At 40.4% G+C, this 21,830-nt stretch overlaps 1 protein-coding gene across 1 annotated transcript in view; it reads right to left on the bottom strand.

Moving 5' to 3' along the window:
• GRM3 (glutamate metabotropic receptor 3) overlaps nt 1-18,569 on the bottom strand; it is a 90,042-nt gene extending 71,473 nt beyond the window's left edge. Inside the window, exon 1 of the mRNA XM_026504744.2 lies at nt 18,102-18,569. Coding sequence (XP_026360529.1) covers nt 18,102-18,569 — 468 coding nt within the window. The remainder of the gene's footprint in view (nt 1-18,101) is intronic.
• Between the last annotated feature and the right edge of the window lie 3,261 nt (nt 18,570-21,830).

Genomic DNA, 21,830 nt, shown 5'->3' with positions numbered 1-21,830 from the left:
CATAAAACAACTGACATCTGAGTCCCGATTAATCATCATTTCATCTGGCAAAGGAAACCAACAGCCAAGTTCATACACAGCCACACAGCATGTTTTTGGAGATCTGGCCTGCTATTAAAACCAACACTTGATATAGCCCAGAGCTATTAAAAATGTTTTCTATATCTTTTCAAATCCTGGTACCTCTCCCTTAACTACAAATAGAACAGCTAGAAAATCTGGCACTTGTCATGCAAACAAAGCAAATTTAAGACCCAAATCTTTCTTGCATATGGTAAAAAAAAATTTTTTTTTAAATATCCTAGGATATGGATGAATTTGGGGGAGTAGAGGTAAGTGGCTGGGTGGCTGGAAGCTGAAGGCTAGTATGCCATTTATTTCTTCTTTCATCAGGACCAGGAGACCATGAACAAAATGGCCTACACTGATTCATTTGGACATAGGAGTATCGCTTGTTTACTCACCCTGATAGATGTGGGACTAAGCAAGTACTGTCACTACTTCTAGACTGATTATCTGGCTTCCTACAGATATATGTACCATGGTGGCAGACGGGCAATAAGAGAGAGCCATGTCTGTGCATAGGCTTGGCTTGGTAATGGTGTTTCCGGGTAGCATTGGAGAAGCTGTCTCCTCTTGATGCTACAGTTTATTCTCATCTTCAAGTTACATTCATCAAGACCTTAACCCCTCAGGGAGGCAAGGAATGAAAGGACCTGAAAAATGCCCAGAGATATTATTTTCTGGCAGCAAGGAGCCAAGTGAAAGGATCCTAAGCTGCCAAAACTTTCTTCTCCCAGAGGGGTACAAGTAATGAGAAGCTGCTTAAGAAAAGAGTTCTTGTCTGTTGACTGATAGGATCCTGTGGCTTCGTGTCTACTTCTTCAGGATGTCTGAAAACAATTTTCAGACAAGGCAGGCTGTTCAATAGAAGGAACTATGCATAGAATAATGGATGTGGAAAAGATTCGCTGCACTGGGAAGGGCCACGATGAGCTATAGCACGTTGGGGAGGGTGGCGGGCTAGAATAAAACTGCGATTATTACAATTATTATAATTATTCATAGCTTGTGACTATGAATCTGAAGGGTGAAGCTCAGAAAGACGTCCAGATGGGAAGAATAGGGCAGAAAGACAGAAGCGATGTTGCGGCATACACCATGGATTGTCTAGCTGTTGTTAGTAGGAGCTTTCTTACTAACGTAAAACTTGAAACTAGGGTTGGGGAAAATCCAGATAGTTGTCAGCTGGATGTTTCCTATCTCATTTGTCTCAAAACTGGGCATCTGAGGCATTCCTGACTTGCTTTACTGGCCATATGGTTTCTCTGAGAAAGCATGAAGGAATAAGGGGACCTCCTACACTGGACATCATTTTAAAAGTAAAAGAAGAACCATTGTAGGATGGGGAAGCAATGTGAAATTTTGGAAGAAAGTTATTCAATTATATTATTAGCAGGAGTGGAGGAAGGAAAACCAAGATCAAGTTATATGTGCTTTAGCAAAAAATGGTTTAAAAGTAGAGGTACACTTCTCATGGACAGAGACTCTAAAAAGGTACATAGTTTAAGAGAAATAGAACTATTTCAACAAAACAGAAAAGACAAGATCTCCAAAGAACCCACTGGGTTGCTAGCCTGCATGGGGGCATTTGAGTGATAATAGAACTAGGGACAAGGGATGGGTGCTAGAGGTATGCCGGGTCCTTGGGCATCCCCATGGACAGCACAAAAGATGGGAATGAACCTGTGAGAAGTAGCAAGACTAAAGCACAGAATGTGAAGATGGAGCAAAATGATTGTTTTTGCTGTTTTGTGTTTAAATTATGTTTCAGCAGAAGACTTGGTTAGAAGGGAGAATCATTGGTTGGGGAAGGTGGTTCCAGAAGGTGAAAGAAGAGACCTTGTCCAGTCCCTCTCGCTTCTTCCCTCTCTCCAGTGAGAATGTGTCCTAACCTGGAGATGGTAATACAATTATATGAAAACGTTATCTCACATCAATGTGGGAGAGAAGACCAAACAAAAACCCATAATCATATTATTTGAGTTTGCTCCCAGTTCTGAGTTCTGGAAGAAATAGTAGATTCACCTATGGAATCACCATCAGAAATTTTTGAGAAATCAATAATGGGAAGACTGTCAGAGGGTTGAAAAGAAAGGAAGAAGGGCAAAAATCAGGAAATATAAATTAAGAGTGAATAAATCAATAAGTAGAATGCATTTTGGTAGTTCTCTAGAATAGAGTTTTTTATTAGAGAACATGTAAGTGCTTAGAAAGGCACAGCACCGATTCACTAAGAATGAATTTCACTAGAGAACATCTCAGCATTAGTTGAACTATTTAGGGAATAATAAGTAGCCCTGGAGGACTATGACTTCCACAAGGCATCAGTGACATTACTTGGACCCTTGTGGAAAAGGGAAAATGATAGGAATTAGATGAGAAAGTTGAATATATTCTAAGAGAACAGTTTGAAACAAAGTCTGTATGAGGTGGTCAAGTAAGGTTAAATTTGTATCAGTGACTTTGGAAAAAAAATGTAAATAAGCTATAAGATCTTTACATTTTAGAACTGGAAGGAACCATGAAGATGATCTAAGCCTTTTGTTTTATAGGTGAGGGAACTGAAGCTCACAGGGTGAAGTGACTTTCCAGAATTTACACAACCAATAAATGGAAAAGCTAAGATGAGAGCCCAATCTCTTGATTTCCCCTAAAGGACTAGACTCTCTCGCTGGCAATAGGGTGATATGAACATAGAGAGGGATGTAAATTTCTGGATTTAAGTTAAAATGACAAAAATGAACAAGGAAGAAGAAAACTAGGGGGGAAATGAGGTTACAAATGCAAAGTTGAGTGTTGGCAGTTCAGCACCAGAAATCCAAGGGGAGCTAAAATCAAAGGCGGATGATTGAGGGGTTTACTCCCTTTAGATACCAGCTCACAATTCTTCAAAAACAAACAGATAGATGAACTATCCCACAGTCCGTGTTTTCTGAGTTACTGTTTGCAGACTACCCTTTTTGGGAAGCCTTTTAAAGATCCCTCATATTTTTAATAGTCCTAATATTTTTGTGCCAGCTAGCATTCTAGCTGTTGTAGATGTATTATCTGCTTTGATTCTCGTAACAATCTATGCAGTAGATACTACCATTAGCCTGTTGTATGGATTGAGGAACTGAGGCACAGAGTGCCTCAGGATCTTGCTAAAGAGCCAAAGGTGATAGGATTTGGCACTGCGCTCACCTTCCCAGACTCAATCCATTCTGCAATCCAGGCTCTCAACCTCTGCCATATGTGATTCTTCTCACTACACTATGGCAATGATATATTTCAAGTTATAACATGTTTGTCTTTTTTTAAATTTCTGATGGCAAAAACTCCTTGATTTGAAGGCCATGAGTAATCACTCCTTGTTAGCAAAAGTATATATATTTTTTTCATTTTTCAGTCTGTATTTTGCAGTGGCTCTGTGAGCATTTGTTTTCTGATTGACCATCTTCAGAGATAACAGCAGTTGTCTGAGAATCCACTGGGAAATTTTAACTGTGAGGTTGAAAGCTTCAAGCTATAAATATCATGATCATGTTTGGCTTCATGATTTATGTGAGAAATACAATGACCTTATGGCAGAGCCTGTTATTTCCTAGGGCTGGAGAGGCTGCACACAGATTTAACAGAACACTTTTCCCCATGTAGCATGTATTATAGTTTGATACTCAGTGTTCACACACCTTGGAGCATCCATTTTCTGGGTGGTTTGAATTTATGCAGGACTAGCCATTGCCGGGGTTTCATTGTAACCTGTCAAGTCATAAATATATTATTGACCCTGTTGGCTTGAGGAGAAACATTTAGGATGCTGGGCTTGGCCAGGTACTATTATGGACTTCAGCAGATGACATGGTCTAAAATTAAGATTTCTTGTATTCTCATTTTTGTAGTTGCAAGCTGGAGTTATTTAGGATGGGCATCACCCATTGGCAATAGTTGTCCAACAAACCAATGTTACATGTTGTGAACATCTGCCACCATTTTTCCACTCTTGTCCCCTCCGGAGGAGCTTGGTTGCATGTAGTTTCCCCACTGTGTTACGTTCTGGGTCTATGCATACAGTGTACAGTATATGATGTTCTCAAATCTGCACGCCTTTGCACACACTGTTCCTCCTGCTTAAAATGACCTTTACCACTTATCTGCTCAGGGAATCCATTCAAGGGCCCCTTCTCTGGGAAACCTTTCTTGATGACTCACCTCGAGCTGAGTTGTGTGCATTATCTGAGACTCTTGCTCTCCTTTATGTATTTTCCTCATGGTACTTACCAAAGTATAGTAGTGATTTCTTTTCGCTAATTCCTCTACTGAAATGAGAACTCTTAAGGACAGGGGATGTGTATTGTTAATTTCTGTTTCCTCAGTGCCTTGCAGAGTGTAGAGATGCCTCATAATGTTTGTCAAATGAATGAATTGATGAATGAGTGGGTAGTTTGCTGCTCTCCCATAGAAAAGATTTTTTCTATTACGAGGATACATTGTGGGAAAAAAAATAGCTGGCCGCCAGCAGGCAATGTAAAGATACTCTTAAACACCATCGATAAACAATTTGCTGTGCAATTGGATCTTGCACTAATTATATTCAATATTCCACTAAAATGAGATGACGCATAAGACATGGAATTGGCCTAGACATTTAGGAATCTGAAGCAAAGGATTTCATACTATTAAAACTGATTTCTTCAAATTATCTGTGTCACTAACTAGGAGTATACAAAAGAAAGTCAATAGGATAACAACTGCATCTGGCCTTTGAACCAATTCCTTTTGGGCTAGAAAACTTTTATTCAAGGAAAACAAACTAAGGGCCTCATCCATGAAACCTTAGTTCTCGAACAACATATACCTAAAGTAGAAGTCATAAAAATGTATATGAACTAATAGTGAGGTCTGCTAGTAAGGTAAGGTTTTTTTGGAGACAAATGCAACCTGTACAAGATACATAAGCAGCCAAACCCTCAGAGCTGTCATCACTTGCTCACTGATTCTTTCTTGGGACTGTCTAAAACTTTACCTTTACAATAATCAATAGCTGATTGTGGATGGACGTTACTATAGGCATCAAAACCATCCTTATGCACTGTTGGGAATTTTGAGTTAAAGACCAATTTGTTTGGGAGTTTTACTTCTCCTGACTTTTTTTTTTTTTTTTTTAAAGTAAGTCAGGGAGACTCTTCTTTTTAGGATTCCAGGTGTCACGCTTCATTTCAATGACGTTCTGGTCATGAAAGCGAAAGAGTATGTACTATGGGAAAGAGCTCAGGTAGTCTGTTCTTTGATGTTGTGAGAAGGGAATATGAATTGGAAATTTCAGGCCCCTGTGAGCCTGCACATCAGTCCTGTGGTCACCCTTCCCATCCAGGGTATCTACAATGTACCCTCGTCAAACATTAGCTTTGTGTCTTCTGTGTTGGCACAATGCCAAATATTTTTTTTTTTCAACAGAAGACAAAAAAGGGTGTGCACGTTTAGAGTCTAGTGGAAATAGATTTCCCACTCAAGGGATTGTCCATTCACAAGGGTGCTTTTCAGCACTTTCATTGTCATTGGCTTCTAAGGCTGTGCTAATAATACATTAAAGGGAATGACAATGACTAATTTTTATGTGGACCTGTACTTACCTACAAGAGTTCCAGATGGTGAGAGGCATCAAATGCTTACTCTCCAAGAGAGTGCTATCTATAGCACTGAAGTATATACATTTGAAAAACAACTCCTTGTGGCTGTCCTGGGAATTAGAGGACTCAATAATAGCCTCCATGGGTTTGCCTTTGCAGTCTTTGCTTTCCACCTATCTCTGGGGCTGTTTTCTAAGCATAAGTCTATAACTTTAATTGTTTTATCACACGTGCAATGCTGAAAGCTTTGTTTCATTCTTTTAATTACATGATTATATATAAACCTGGAAGAGAAACAGTGAGTGCTGCACTTTGAACCATCTGCTGCCTCATAACACATGTTATTACATAAAGCAGGTTCTAAAAGTTGTGATGGTAGGAGACCTCAGGACCCTTCTATTCCGAATGATAAAGTTGCACTGTTAGCTGTACAAAATCCCGGATTGGCTTATATTTTAAACTGCAACTGGAGGAGGTATAGGGTTGAGAAACTGCCTGAGGAATTCAAGCTGTTCACATCACATGAGTTATCTGCCCATAAAGGATGCCAATCATATTGTTATTGTGGAAAGGATTAGTCATTTTTTTTTTTTTTTTTTGGACCACACTACCTGCAGCACATCTGGGAACATTTTGCATGAAAACAGTTGACTGCAGCCCATGTCTGAAGGCCAGAGATTAATCTGGATTTAGGAAATCACATAATAGAGTGTAGTAAATGCCAGTTTACTCAGTATAATCTGCAAAAATCACTCTTACATGCTGTGGCCCCAAAACACACTATTCAAAGACTCATATTGCCTTTCCTGTTCAACAGCATGACTCAGTCCCCATGATTCTGTATAGACAGTCCAGACAAAGGATTCCTTATTCATGGCAAAAACTTACAAAAATGGCTTGAAGTTAACTTGATTTCTGTCCCGACCTCTCCTGAAATCACTGCACTCAACACCTGTGGTTTGCAACCCAGACAGTAATACACTTTTCATTTTCTTCATTTGTGACAAAGGGATTTATGAATAGAAAGGTTGTCCATTTTGACATTCTCGTAGCTGAAATGATATGTAGACCACATAGGATCCCTTGAATCACATTTTTTCCAGGAGGTCAGCATTATAAGACATGTCAGGTTTCTCATCATGACAGTGCCACTCTGCATTGGGCAAGTGTCCACCTTGTTCCCTTACTAACAGGGTGCTCTCTCAGGAATAACTTTGTTTCCACTCTGTCTTAGCAAGCACTTAGAAGAAGAACCAGAAGGCATTTGCTTACGGAATCCAGCAGCCTCGACTTTTGCTTCCTTTTTCCTCCATGAGTTTATTCTCAAGAGAAATCATGGAACCAAATTCATTTGGGTTCCAGTCACTGACTGTGGGATCAAAAGGTCTATGTCAGATCTGGTCCAGAGTATATTAATGCTTGCCAGCCACACCTGCCAAAGCCTGGTTCCCAGGAAGACCTGACACCAACAGACCTGTTAGAAGCATGTCCTTTAGTATCTTGAGTATTGATTTTTGACAATGCCTGCTGAGGATCTAACAGAGCCACAGGTTGTACTAAAGCGTATTTTTTGTGACCCTGAAGTCACTTGTATAACAACCACATGACAAATACAGCCTTATCAACAAGAAAGGCATTTCTACCCTTGTTGGTAGTTAACCAAAGGCCAAAAGTTGTTGGTATGCTTGAGGGGAGTTGAGGACTATAGCCTAATTAAAAAAAAAAAAAAAAAAGAAGCAGCAGCTTAATATTTACTTCTAAGGTCCTGGGGCAATAATTTAGGGCAGAAGGTTCTATACCATATTATGTGTAGCAAATAGAGCTGTGTTATCTATGGTTTCCCTGTTAACTGTTCATTCCTTCAATAGCGCTGTCAGGGATGGAAGCAAATAGTGTAGTGGTTCAGCGCACAGGGTTGGCATCAAACAAGCCAACATTTGGAACCCCAGTTCCTTTCCTCATGGGTAGTGTGAACTTAGGCAAATTATTTTAACTCCTTGAGCTTCAGTTCCCTCATCTGTAGAAGGAAATAATCACAGTCCCTCACTTGAGAAGTTATGTGAGGATGTAGTGATAACACACATCAAGTACTTAATTCACTGACTGGTACTCAGTAAAGGCTCAAAAAATGATAGAGATGCTGATAATGTCTCACTCAGCAGTTATTCATCCAGCAAACTTTGATCAATGCTAGTGGTCCCAGGCAGTATCCTAAAATTTACGTCTTTCTATGATGAGTAATGTACTACTATCTTCCACAAAATTATAGTCTGGTACAAGACAAAGAAACATAACCAAGGATTAAAATGTTGAGGTACGTGTGTACAAACTGTTACAAAACACAGGTGAAGGAGCAACTCATGGTGCTCAGTTGTGTCATGGCAGGCTCCCATGGAGAGGAAACATTTAGCCTTGATCTTGAAGGATCAGTGAAACTTTGCCAGACAGAGAAAGAGAAAAGGAAGTTTTTAGGTAGGTGGAAGAATATGAAGACAGAGAAGGGTATTGTTTTAATAGTGTAATAGTACAGTTCAGTATTGTCGGGGCAACCAGTGCTTTGCGAGATTTAGTAGAAGATAAAGAAGAATAGAGGGACTGTGGCAAGACTGCTAAATGTTTTATACGCTATGCTAATGATTTTGGACTTTATTCTTTAAAAGATAAAAAACTATTAAAAATTTTAATTAAGGGAATGGCATGATCAAAGTTGTGTTTTAAAAAGGCCATAGTGGATGATATCCAACTCAAAAAGAAAGAGTCAGGGAAGGATGGTGAGATGGACAAATCACTCATTCCAACCTTGGCTGTGAGTTCATGTAATCCCAGTAATGATGACTAAATTCGTACTAGAAATATGAAGATTGGAGGTATAAAGAAAAGTTTGAGTCCACTGAAAACTGTTTTATTTGGTTGGTAATAATTACTCAAATACTTATGTCCTGTTTGTTATCCTGTTCGTGTCATTACGGGTCACTTGAATCCTTGGAAGGAAGCAGGTCATAAGTAATATTGGTTGTTGGACAGTATAGAAAGGCTGAAGAACTTTCAAATCCCTGGAAGCATCTCGGAAAAGTGAACATAAAGAATTTCTTGAACGTGGAAATGAAAACCGAGAGTGAGTTAAATAGCCATTGGTAGCAGTTAAAATTTGCTGGATGGCATCAACCTGTGTTTATTGTTGCATTTCTTTAAATCTGGTTCTCAGTGATATTCCTTACAACTATTGTGTCAGCATAGGTAATCTGTGCTTAATACAAACATACAGTTTTCACTTCTATGGAAAGTTACTTTTTTATAGAAAAATTCGGAACACATTGTAGATTATGTCTTCAATCACATCTGTTTTCCACATTGGGAAAGCTTAAGTGCCTGGTTTGTGTTCTGTGGGGCCTCACTGTGAACCTGATGGCAGCTACCCAAACCAGAGGCACAGTGCCTGGGAGAAACCAGCTCATCCCTGGGATGCATGCCCTGCACATTCAACCCTATTAAGTGATGGCAAATGTTTCAAGATGCTTTGCCATTCTGACCACTTGGCAAGGAAATCTGGTCTATATTTGGAATATAATTTTTTAAAGTGTTGCTTCTATTGTATTCTCCCCTGTGTTGCCAGTTCCCTCTGTTGGAAGGTAAAGTCAGAGCTGGCAAGAATCAAGACTTTGTCACTAGTAACAGAGGGATTTCCATAATATACCAGGTGGTGATGTCAAAAATAGCAACACCACAATTTTAGTGTCCAAAGTCCCACTGATATACTGCCTGGAGTATCAACGTTTGCTTAGAGTTTAACTGCAAGTGTTTTTGGAACACTATTCTTAGATTTCCAAAGTCCATTAATTAGAAAAATGCTCCGTAAGTTTTCAACTGCATTTTTTCATAGACCAGTAAAAGCACTTCCACTACATTAAATCAATGAAATTTCATTATTATAAACTGCTAAGTGTTGGCTCCTTCCATGTTGAAATACTGAGCCTTATATATATTGATCCATTTAAAAGGCACATGTTTAATGGTATTTGAAAAGAGAACTTTGTGTTGTTAAAGCAAAATCATATCTCAGATTTAGCTAAAGGAGTCCTATTTCAATTAGCTTGCTTATTCATCTATCTCATAGTATAAAACACTTGCTGATACTTCAGGAATGTCTGCATTCCTTGCTTGTCATCCTATGACCTCCATCATAGGCATGTGGCTGCAATAGAAGCCGGTTCTCAGCCATGGGCCATTCTTTTGCCCAGTGGACGGTGGTCCTGATGGCACTTGTTTCTCACAAGAGTAGTTTCCAAATAAACACATGACAGAAGGGGAATTAATTAAGGAGTAAATTAACCCTAAAGCAAAAGGGAAAAACAGTGCATCTTAGATAATTACCTCTGATGAGAAATTTCTATGATGTCACAATGTTAACAAAAGCATTTTAGAACTGCTGTTGCCTCCTTCCCTATGATAAAGTCCTTGAACATCATTGTCCTTTTTTTGCAGAGCGGAAACAGGAACAATGAGGGGAGGTTTCAAAACAATCAGCTTTGTGAGATTACTTTAGAATGAAAAGTCTGGAAAGGAAATAAATAAAAAGATTCTATCTGAGATAACTTTTGGGTTGGAGTTTTCTGAAGCTTAGGCTGTGTGTGGGGATGATCAGGATAGCAGTGTGGGAGGCAGGCTACGGGGATCCTAATGTTGATTCTGCTACTTGCAGAATGGTAGAGACTTGAACTTGGTATCTGACTTTTATGACCCTCAGTTCCCCCCAAGAATTGTTTCTCTTGAACTGGAGATGTTAAAAGTTAAAAAACAAAAAACAAAAAACAACCAAACAACTAACAGATGATTATAATATGTATTAAAATCTAAAGTGTTAAATGCTCATTATGTGTGAAACACTGTTTTTTGTGGGCTTTATGTATTTTATGTATTTTCTCATTCATTTAATTCATACAATAAGCCAGTAAGATATCTCCATCTTAGACATGAGGAAAGAGGCAATGAAGGCTTAAATAAATCCTCATCAGTCCACATGCAGAATTTTAAATCAGTGAGCTAAATTTTTCAAGAAAGGCATGCTAAAAATGTGTAGTTGTAGCGTATCTGTGCTATGATCACTGTAGCTGCAATCTTAAACTTACTAAATGCAACTCTCACCTTTACTTTTCTGGTGAAAGACACACTAAACATGGATTCATAAATGGATCTCTAAAGCTGTCACTCTGCTTTTGTTGAGGACAGGATGATATTTCCTTCTCTTCTGCGTTAGCTATGCTCGCAGTATGTGACCTACTTGGCGCTGTGATGACTCTGTGCACGGGGAGACTGTGTAGAACTAGATTGGAGTATGGGCGAGGTCCTGACAGTATCTGGAATGGCCCTGGATGCCCAGCTTCTAAGGAAGAATGAAGTCAAACCCCTAGATCTGCTTTCAAATCAAGGCATCTTTCATGGCACATGTGTGGGCAGTGGAAGAGGGGAGAGTGGAGGGAGACTTTAGTCCCACATGCTCACTTTGCTGCATCATTTTTCTTTTGCATCAAACCCAGGTTTTCTACTGTCGGAAAATGCTTATTTTGAACTATGAACATTTAGACTGATCTACAATAAGGTCATAGCCATGACCCCCCCAATCCAAGATTTGTTTAGGGATTTTCAACCTTCTGGACATGTAGTACGTTATCATCCGTTAATTCATTCAATTCATTAAAAAACAAAACAAAACATTTATTCTCAGCCTGGTAGAGGCATTATCCTAAGTGCCATCAGTACAAAGGCAAAAGGATGTGTTTCCTACACTCAGGTGTCTTATAGTTTGGTGGAAGAAAAGATATGCAAATAAACAATTATACTTAATAAGATAGTAGCAGGGGGGTGTGTTTATGTAGTGGGAACTTGGGGAAGGTTTCTCAAGAAGGGTAGGGTTGGAACTGAGAACCGAAGATAGGTAGGGTTTGGCAAGGCCTACAAATAGCTAAAGAACATTACATTGCAGGTAGAAGAAACACTGTGTTCTCTCTTTCATGAAAGAATGTGCAGATGGTATCTGGGAGACTATGAGAAAGTGACTTTCCAGGGAGACTTCAGAGGCAGGCTTTATGTTTACACTGATCTGAATGTCTTTTTCCTGTTCATATCCATTCCTTCCTGCTCATTCTGTTATTCTAGCTAGTCTCCAAGTGCTTATGATGTCAAGTGATCCTCGGATCCTTTTCTCATCCCTGTTTTATGTATGGATTTGATATTTCCTAATTTGCTTATCCAGGCCTCAGAGCTCATAAGATGTCTATTTTTAAATTTTATTTTATATTCTGTCTGCTCCACATTGCCCAGACTCTACACAACAGTGTTCTTGATGTTCCTGAAATATAAATGCTTAATAGATGCTTATTTTCTGATGAAAAATGATTTTATGAGAGCCCTGGTTGTAATATGTAGGTAATTGAGATGCTCGATTCACCAAATTCATAAAAATACTACTATAATCAAGTGAAATAACAACTGGCTGGGTTTCCTCAAAGTGATCCTGACAGAAAAGAGCCTGTTACTTATTTTGCTTTGTTTTAGGTACTACTTCCCTTGTTATCCCTTACATCCCAATAGTAGAGTATTTTGCTTGTGTAACCTGTAATTATAAAATTAAGAAATGCCCTTAAATGCCATATAGTTCAAATACCAATATGTTGCTTCATTCTCCTAAAAAATGGGCCAGTTTTGCTTGAATAACTCTAGTGACAGAGGACTCACTTCCTCATATCCCCTGCCCTTTCATTTCTAGGACATCTCCCTTATGTTGGCCCAAAATGCACCTTGTTCTAGGTCAGTGATTGCCAGTGGGGAAGGGCCATAACTTTGTGATTTGGCAAAGCATGGACGCATTTTTGGATGTCACAACTTCACAACTTGAGGTGCAGCTGGCATCCAGTGTAGTGGGTGGGGGCCAGTGATGCTGTTAACTCTCTTACAAAGCACAGGGGCAGCTCTGGCCCAATACTGCCAACGCTGAGAAACGGCTCTAGATTCACCTTGTTTACCCATGGAAAAAGTATAAAGTTTTCCATCCAGCAATCTGCCTTATACTTGGGCCCAGCTAACTGCATGAAGGCTATTGTACCTCCAAGTCCTTTGACTATTTTTCTAATGCTCTTACAGTAAGACCAGCAATTCATGTGTGACTCTTCCCAAAGCATTTCAATGTAAAGGAGGGAAGCATTGAGGGAGGGCAGGACTTCGTACAAATTGACTCGTGGTGGGCCACGTTCACACTGTGGACTTGGGTGGAGGAATAATAGAATGGTGTCTTGATGTGCTGTGCCCCTTGCCCCATCTAGATCAAATCTGTGAAACTTACTGCACAGGATTTAGCCTAAGGTGTTATTCTTGTCAGAGACATGATACGAGGAATGCATGTCCAAATCCATGTCATGATAAACAAGAATGCTATAATAACCCTCTCCCAGGGTAAGAGAGGTCCTAGGATGTGGATATTGCTAAAAATTCTGTTAAAGCATCTGACCATCCCAGGCATGAGAAAGAGGTAGTGAGATCCTCTCAAGGCTCCCTTCTGCCCTTTCTATGTGCTCACCTTGTAGATGCCATTAACCCATGTCGCCATTTGTTGCAAGGTCACTTTCACACTCAGGGACACAAATGGGTCAACTTACACATGTCATTTCAGTTAAAATGTGCTCCAGGTTGGCAAGAAAGACTGCAAAAATGATACAGCCTCTGAAAAGGAGTGAGGAACATTTTTTGGAAGGATTCAAGGGACATTTTTGAATGGACAATTGAGGAGCTCTCTAACTACAGTCTGTTTAAAAAGGCACAAGCATAAGCAATGCTTCAAATTAAGTACCATGTAAACAATCGCCCAGCTAAAAGCAACCAACCTGATCCTCTTCTTGAATAAATACTGTTTTCCCTCGAAGTGGGTGGATTGCAGGGTTATAGAGAAGAGCAGAGTCATCGTAAAAATGCTTTGAAAAGAAGCTGATTCACCAGAGGGGGCGAATAGACCCCATGTATGCTTGCTAATAAAGAAGGATTTTTGATACTAGCTTTCATTGATTATCCAGTTAAGAAATCAATACTGTTGTTTTATAAAAAGGACAACCACAGAGTAGTTTGCACTACTTAATAGGAACGTTGGGAAAATAATTATTAAGGTCTTCGTCCATGGTGATACAGCTTAACTCAGCAGATCATTAAGAATTTCCCCTTTCAGGCAGTTTTCACTCTCTGCAAACAATGCCTGTTGTATGAGCTAGCCCAGCAGGGGGCACTTCCTCTGCTGACTTCCGGAGAGTTCTTTTCCAGTAGTGAGGAGATAATGAAAGAAGAGGAAGCTGGCGAGAAAGCATCTCCTGGAGCAGTCCCACCAATACGACAATCTAGACTCACACGGGGAGATTATTATCATTCTCTGAAATGCTCTCTCTCACCAGGCAATTTTGTGACAGAAAACTCTGTGCTCTGGTTTGGGACTGGGCACTACAATTAGATGATAGAATTTTTAACTGTGGTGGATTCGTGTTAGTACATTTCTCCTATAGCACCACCCTCTTTTTTCCCTCTGCTCTGTTCAAGCAAAGATACTTTCCAGTAAATATTCAGGAAGTCAGAAGTAGTTAAAAATGGACTTGGCAGTGTTGACTGATGTGAACGAATCTTTGTGGCCACCAGCTACATGCTGTCACCACAGTTCCCAGACACTGGGGTCTATGATGAGATTCAGTCCAGGAGCAGTAGGTGAGTGTGAGGGGTACCCTCAAAAAGCCACTCTCCTAAAATGTTTTCTTCATTACTGTACAAGAGTGCTTTCAGTTCACCATTAGAAATGTATCGCTTTGGATTGCCTTTGATTATTTGTTTTAGAATTCTTATTAAAAGGTTTGTTTCAAATATATAATACACTTTAATTCTTAGCTCTATAGCTAAGAGCCCCCTAAGACCTCTCTTCATTCACGATATCTAGCTGAAAGCAAGGGCCTATGGGGAAGGGTCCCTTGCAAGGCTGTCTGGAGGCCAGTGTGTAGACACATAGCTCCACCTCCTAGCTCACCTTGGCCGGGACCAGTGTGTGGTCTAGTCAGAGCCTGAGCACTCAGGACACCAGGAGGTGTCCCATGGAGGAGGGAGTGAAGCCCTCTCTGTACTTCCTCTCCAGCTTACGCCGTTACATATGTCAAGGCCTTTTCCTCTGACGTACAGACATTTGCCACCATATTCTTTTTTTTTTTTAAAGATTTTATTTATTTATTTGACAGAGATAGAGACAGCCAGCGAGAGAGGGAACACAAGCAGGGGGAGTGGGAGAGGAAGAAGCAGGCTCATAGCAGAGGAGCCTAATGTGGGGCTCGATCCCATAATGCCGGGATCACGCCCTGAGCCGAAGGCAGACGCTTAACGACTGTGCCACCCAGGTGCCCCTGCCACCATATTCTAATTGGCCTCCAGCATCTCATTCATACTGTGGCCCATGTAGCCTTTCTCCAATGCGACTGTCATTCTGTCAGTCTTACTCAAAACCTTTCAAAACATCGTTTCTGACCTTGTGAGCCACATAAACATATTCTGAATTGTAGTTACTGTTATTTCATAGGAGTATTGTACCTGGAGCCAGATTTTAAGTTCCTTGAGGCCAAGGCTGTGTTCTCTTACTTTAGTGGTCTTTCTACCCTTGTCACAGTGCAGGACACACAGAGGGGGATATATACAGATTGACCTGCTATTGAAGTACATGGGGCTCCAACAATGGTTTGGCCACTGGGAGGGTTGTGCAGTTGGTCTGAGGTATGGCTTTTCCACTGACTTTTCCTATCATTGTGGGAACATAATAGTTACCATGGTTTGAGTCTGTTAGTGTTTTGGTGAGGCATTTCCCACAGATCCTCTCAATTTATCATCTCAAAAACTTGTCAAGATAGATGCTATTTTGCTTATTTTACAGGTAAGCTAGTAAATGATGGAGTTGGAATTAAAACCCGAGTCTTTCTGGTGCCAAAATCGATATCCTTTTCATCATAGCATGATACTTTTGGTTTCCTTATTTATTCTATGGAGGCAGAAACCCTGTCAGAATTTGTGACTTTATGGTGATATTGACCAGATGAATGAAATAATAAGCCTGGTCCTTTGATGATTAAGAAGTGGCTTCTTCCCTCGTGAACTTGTACAGGATTTTAATAGCCCAGATCTTTTTGTCCTAAAACAATCTGCCCTTTTTTGAGGAGTACATAGGTAGTCAATGAGTAAAATTAGATTTAAAAAAATCTATGTGCCTGGCACAGTTTGTTAATTACTTTGGATAAATAGGTATTTACACATCTGCTGTAGAATGTCATTTACTGCACTGGGAGAAACTAAGGTCAGAAAAACATGGGGCGCCTGGGTGGCTCAGTCGTTAAGCGTCTGCCTTAGACCCAGGGCGTGATCCCAGGGTCCTGGGATCGAGCCCAGCATCAGGCTCCCTGCTCTGCTGGGAGCCTGCTTCTTCCTCTCCCACTCCCCCTGCTGTCTCTCTCACTGGCTGTCTCTCTCTCTGTCAAATAAATAAATAAAATCTTAAAAAAAAAAAAAGAAAGAAAGAAAAACATATATGTAATCCCTTACCAGTGGTAATACCGGGTTTAACATAAATATTTATAAAATGATTGGCACTCATCTGGTGAAATTATTATTAAAAGATGACAGATACATATTTTTAATTCTCTCTTCTCAAATAGCAAATCCCTTCTCTCCTGATCCAAATATAGAAATAGTGGCAAAATTAACATAATATGCTTTGAGATGTGCAATATTTTCTATCCACCTAATGAAGTCAAAGGGGGTTTACGAAAAACCAATTATCCTAATTACTCGTAATATGAGGGTGTTGTTCTGAAGAAGGAAAGAAATTTGAAGTACCTCATTTAGAACAGCACAGAATTTTAAATGCAAGGAATCTGGGAGATAGAAGTAAGGTTATTCCAGTGCAAATAGAGCCAATTTCAGTGGTTTGTGACGTATAAAGACAACATGAATGTAATTTGACTTCCTTTAGTGCTTGTGGCTTTGATTGTAGTAATTTGGTAGGAGGCAAAGTACATGACTTAGAATCATGGACTTTTATTACTGTGACAAAAAATGTTGAACTGCAACTAACATATAGAAATCATATGGGACAGTTGAAAGAGCACAAAAGTAGGCAAGATCTGAGTTCCAGTTCTTGAACTACCTACCAATGGGTGTTTTCATGAAACCAGTCTTCCTGGGGCTTGGGAAAGTGACAGGGTTGAGTTAGACAATTTCTCAGCTCTTTTCTGTCTCTCAAATTCTGTGACCCTGTAAGGGAGCATTGCTAGAGTTTGAATAATATGCTCCTTCTTTTCCCAACAAAATTATGAGAACCAGTTATCAGCTTTCTCTCTTATTTAAATTGTGTGCCAAATTGTTCCTTTTATTCCTTTATGGTAGTAATTCCGTGGCTTTTCTGTGTACGTTTTCATATTTACATCATGAGAAATTGTTGACGATTTATCTCTGAACAAAATGACACCTTAGTAAAAATTAGTTTTAAAAAATAGAGTTTAGATGTTATTTCTTCTTCTTCTTCTTCTTCTTTTTTTTTTTTTAAAGATTTTATTTATTTATTTGACAGAGAGACAGCCAGCGAGAGAGGGAACACAGGCAGGGGGAGTGGGAGAGGAAGAAGCAGGCTCCCAGCAGAGGAGCCTGATGTGGGGCTTGATCCCAGAACGCTAGGATCATGCCCTGAGCCGAAGGCAGACGCTTAACGACTGAGCCACCCAGGCACCCCAGATGTTATTTCTTCTTGTGACTGTTGTATTGATGGCTTTAGATCCTCACACCACCTTATCCCTACATCCTTGGTGATGTAACTTTGCAGCACTTGTCCTGTGGGTAGGACACATTTCTCTGCTCCTGATACTGGGCTGAGCCCTGTCCATTGCTTTGGCTAATGGGCTGCTAGCAGATGCGACACAAGCAGAAGCCTGGAAGGGATCCTTGCAGTGAAGTTTGCATTCCCTTGCACCTCTGCCATGTCTCTGAGAAAAACTCGTTTGGGCTAGCCCACTGATTCCAGGTGGAGAATAAGGAACAACCTGGTGTAGAGCCACCCACAACTGAACCCAGCCTCGATCAGCTCACTCCAGCTAATCTTCAAAATTATAAACTATAATAATAAATAATTGTTGTTTTAAGTCATTAAATTTTGGGGTAGTTTGTTATGCTACAGTTGTTACCTGATACGCTTCTAAACAATTTTCATTGCTAGAGAAATCTTCCTTTTGCAAACCTGTCTTATCAAATACCCGTAGAGGTCTTCAATTATATTGTTAATATCATCCATTAATGAAATCATTAGAATATTTTCTCTTTGTTTCCCCGGGACATAAAACCAAAGAGTCATAACATTTTAGCAATAGCACTGGCCAGTCTTACCTGTATGGAAACACTGCTGTATGAGCCGCCAATGACCCCTGCAATGAGCAGTGGGATATTTTCTTGAATGGCATAGGATCCATCAGGACACATATACTCAGCTTCATCCACTTTAGTCAAGGATGCCCTGACAAATTCCAGTGATTGCTCTAATGCATAGGTATCCCTTGAGCATGTATCCAAAATGTGTACACCCAGCTTCACTCCTGGCAGCAAGTAATTGTCCTTGTTGATTTCATCAATAGCAAACAACATGGCTTCCAGGCGTTGGATCCCTCGGTCTTCATTGATTCGCCCACATTCTTCAGTTCCAGTTCCTTTTTCATTAATAGGAAACAGACCCCCTAAAACAAGGTCACCTTCGATTTTAATCTCCCTCCTCAAAAAGTTATGGTCCCCTAAAGAGAGTAAAAATCCCTTTGAAAACAAAGCTAACGTAAGAACTTGGAGTCTTGTCAACATCTTCATGAATCCAGTTTCTGTACCTCTGGGAGGTATCAATGGATGAAGCCAATGTTGCCCGCTAGTCCTCCTCTCTCATTTCCAAACTGGATCTGTGGCCTGTCCTTCAAATAAGGGAGGAACAGACTAACAGAGCCTGTCACCAAATTCCTAAAGAGATAAAAATTATATGAACAAAAATGGTAAAGAAAACAACAGTGATTACTTGGATGGCCCCCATTCAGACCTTTGAAGGGATCATGACTCAAGGTACCATTTAGCAAACACATACTGCACCACTGCACCAGGCACTCTCCCACAGATACCCTCACCCAGTCCTTACAACACGTGTGACACAGAGCTCAGTGCTTCCATTTCCCAGAAAAGGATCCAGAGGACTAAAGAGGTAAAGTGACTTGACAGGGTGTACCTAGAATGGAGGTAGTGTTTAGACTCCGGTTTTCCTAATGCCAGGTTCAGTACTCCATCTCCTCAGTCACTGACTTTGCTATTGGTAGGACAGTAACTTGGGTATGAGTCTTGATCCCTTCCCTTCCAGCTCCATTTATAGACCACCCCTCTTTATTCACTCTTTTCTTTGTATTTGGGGATGCAACAAAACACAATGGGAACTCTTTCACAGTTTCTTCATTTCTACCACCACATTCCTGTCCTCCCTTCATTCCAGATACTTTCAGCCCACTGCAATCAAGATTCTCCCTTCACTGCTCTAAAAAAAAAAAAAAAAAAAAAAAAAAAAAAAAGTGCTCTGGATAAAGCTACTACTGATCTACTATTTTCTAAATCCACTAACCCTATTGTAGTCCTCATTTTACTTGACCTTCATTGAAATTCTGACTCCTTGCTATCTGTTCCAACTTCCTAGGTTTCTGTTCTCTTCTACATCTCAGATTCCATTGTTGAAGCCCTCCTCCCCACCCCCACTCCTGTAGGTCATCTAGTTTCATGGTTTCAACTATCGCTGAAATGACTCCTAGGTTAGCTGCCTCTTAAAGCTCTGCCTATACATCCCTCTGACACCTCAAGGTCTCTAGCTTATAACTTCTCCCTTATCTCTGTGAATGGATCTTTTCTGTACCCAGGTTCTCAAGCCAGAAACCTGCAAGCTAGAGCTCTTCCCGCTAAACTCCTTCCCACACTTAATTAGCCACGAAGTGCTGTAAAGTCTACCTGTTGAACATCTTTCAAAGCCACCTACTAGTTTATAACCCTGCTGTGCTAGGCCCTTGTTATCACTAACAGGACATAACAGTAGATTCCTGTAGAGCTGCTGCAGGCCCTAAAAGCACGTTTTTGGTGAGTTAGGAAAAGATAACCTTCCTCAAGTACCAAATTTTCAGATTTGTTATTGTATAGCCTGTACTACAGATGCTGAGTAAAGCTCAATTGCTGATAGCTGCCTCCTCCAGCCAGTGCAGGCAATGCCCGATGTGGCCCTCACATTTAGAGGAGCATAGTGCTTACTAGTGTGGGGGTTTGCACAGTTGGTTGTAATTTAGGACAGTTCCACAAATCGAGCTTCTTTTTACAAAAAGCCTAGAACATATGCACCTTCGAGGAATCAGACAAAGCCCTGCTATGAGGATCATGTTTTTGACAATAGGTTGGGGTGTTCCCGGGGAGCTTTCCAGAATCTTGATGTGGAGTAGCCCGGTTGCATGCACACAAACCAATGGACCTACTGTTGTACTCCTTGCCACCCAGCTCCCTAGCACTAGAGCAAACACTGGCCAGCGCCCTCACTCTGCCTGCTCACTGCCCTTCTCCCCAGATGAGGTAAGCTTACTATTTTTAGAATCAGGTGGAGAAGTGACAGCAGAGCTTCCTGTAGCATTCTCCTGACAGGGTACAGGTGCCTGTCGCTGTGTGTGGTTTGGTGTGCCAGTCTGCTCTCCTGCTTTTGTGCATGATTATGTGGGGTTTTATGAAGGAGGGGCTCTCCTGGCTGCATCTCAACGTAGGATGTCTGAAAGCCACACCACCTGTGTACTGTCAGCTAGGTTAGCAAGTGTTAATCACCTGAATGGTGTCCCATTGGAGGAAGTACTTGAATAATGCATAATCTTAATTGCTGTTCAGAACAGCCCATCTCCTGTCAATCTGTACTGACTTCCTTTTGCTTCTAGATTGAAGAATTGACTTCTTCATAGTCTATGATCTTGTCCCTGGCTGGCTCTCAAGTCTCACTGCTCACCAGGCCCATCAGTTCCATCCCACCTCTGCCTTCACATCTTATGCTCCAGCTGTTCCCGAACCATGTTTATCTGAGAGGAAATCTAGAATGTCGATGGCCTCTTGGTTCTGCTCATGTTTTTCCCTTTGCCGCAGATACCCTTCTATATCCATTCGTCTAGTAAACACCCACTTATCACTTAAGACTCAACAGTCACCACTAGGAAAGGCCAAGACTTTTTTCCTATCTTCCCCCGTCAAATTGTTTACTTCCTGCTTTATATTCCTATTGTAGCTAGTTCCAGAAATGTTTGCTGTTGCTGTAATAATTCTTCCTTGTTTCCTTGTCTGCTCATTGGGAATAAATAAAATAGCACATCATTGAGGATTTTTAAGGTATGAAGAAAAAAAAATCAAATCTCAACAAAAAAAGTAGAGACAGGAACTAGTCCAGTACGTACTTCAACATTTTTGACATTTCTCCCTTCTCACGTTAGCAGTGCCCTTTAAAGCCCGGCTTTCCACATGCTTTCTGTTGCTTTCGCGTGGAGCAAGTGATGGGTTGTTTTTTTGAGACACAGGAGTTATCCAGTCATCCGGGTTTTGTTTTGTTTATTTGGGTGTGAGCCTCAGCAATGACAACAGCAGTCATTGGAATGCTAAGTGTTAGCCCAGAGCCTCTCTGGGAGATGTGCCACAGGGCACCAGAAAGTCTAATAATAATTTTTTAAAAAGTTGATACTGTGGTAGGTTTTTTTGTTTGTTTCATATCAATTTCTAGTCTCTCTTTGATCTTTATGAGCAGTTCCCTTTGAAGCAAAACTGCCATGGAAGGCAAAAGACACTGTGATCGTTATCGTTAATGATAAAGCCGCAGAAATTGCTCTATAAAATAATTGTTTTATGGGCCTAATAAAAGAGAATAGCTAATTAAAAGGAGGTCATCAACACAATCTTACCATGTATCTATGGAAAAAAATGTAGATATATTTTGAATCGGAAGGAAGTTTGCTCAAATAATAAAGATGACCTTATAGTTAATGGAAAACTTATTCTCTTAAGAAAATGCTCTTCGCCAAAGCAGACTTGAAAGGG

This window comes from Ursus arctos, unplaced genomic scaffold (genome assembly GCF_023065955.2).
Source record: "Ursus arctos isolate Adak ecotype North America unplaced genomic scaffold, UrsArc2.0 scaffold_3, whole genome shotgun sequence".
Lineage (NCBI taxonomy): Eukaryota > Metazoa > Chordata > Mammalia > Carnivora > Ursidae > Ursus > Ursus arctos.
Note: the sequence above shows the minus strand (reverse complement) of the source record. Positions and strands in the feature narration are given on the sequence as shown.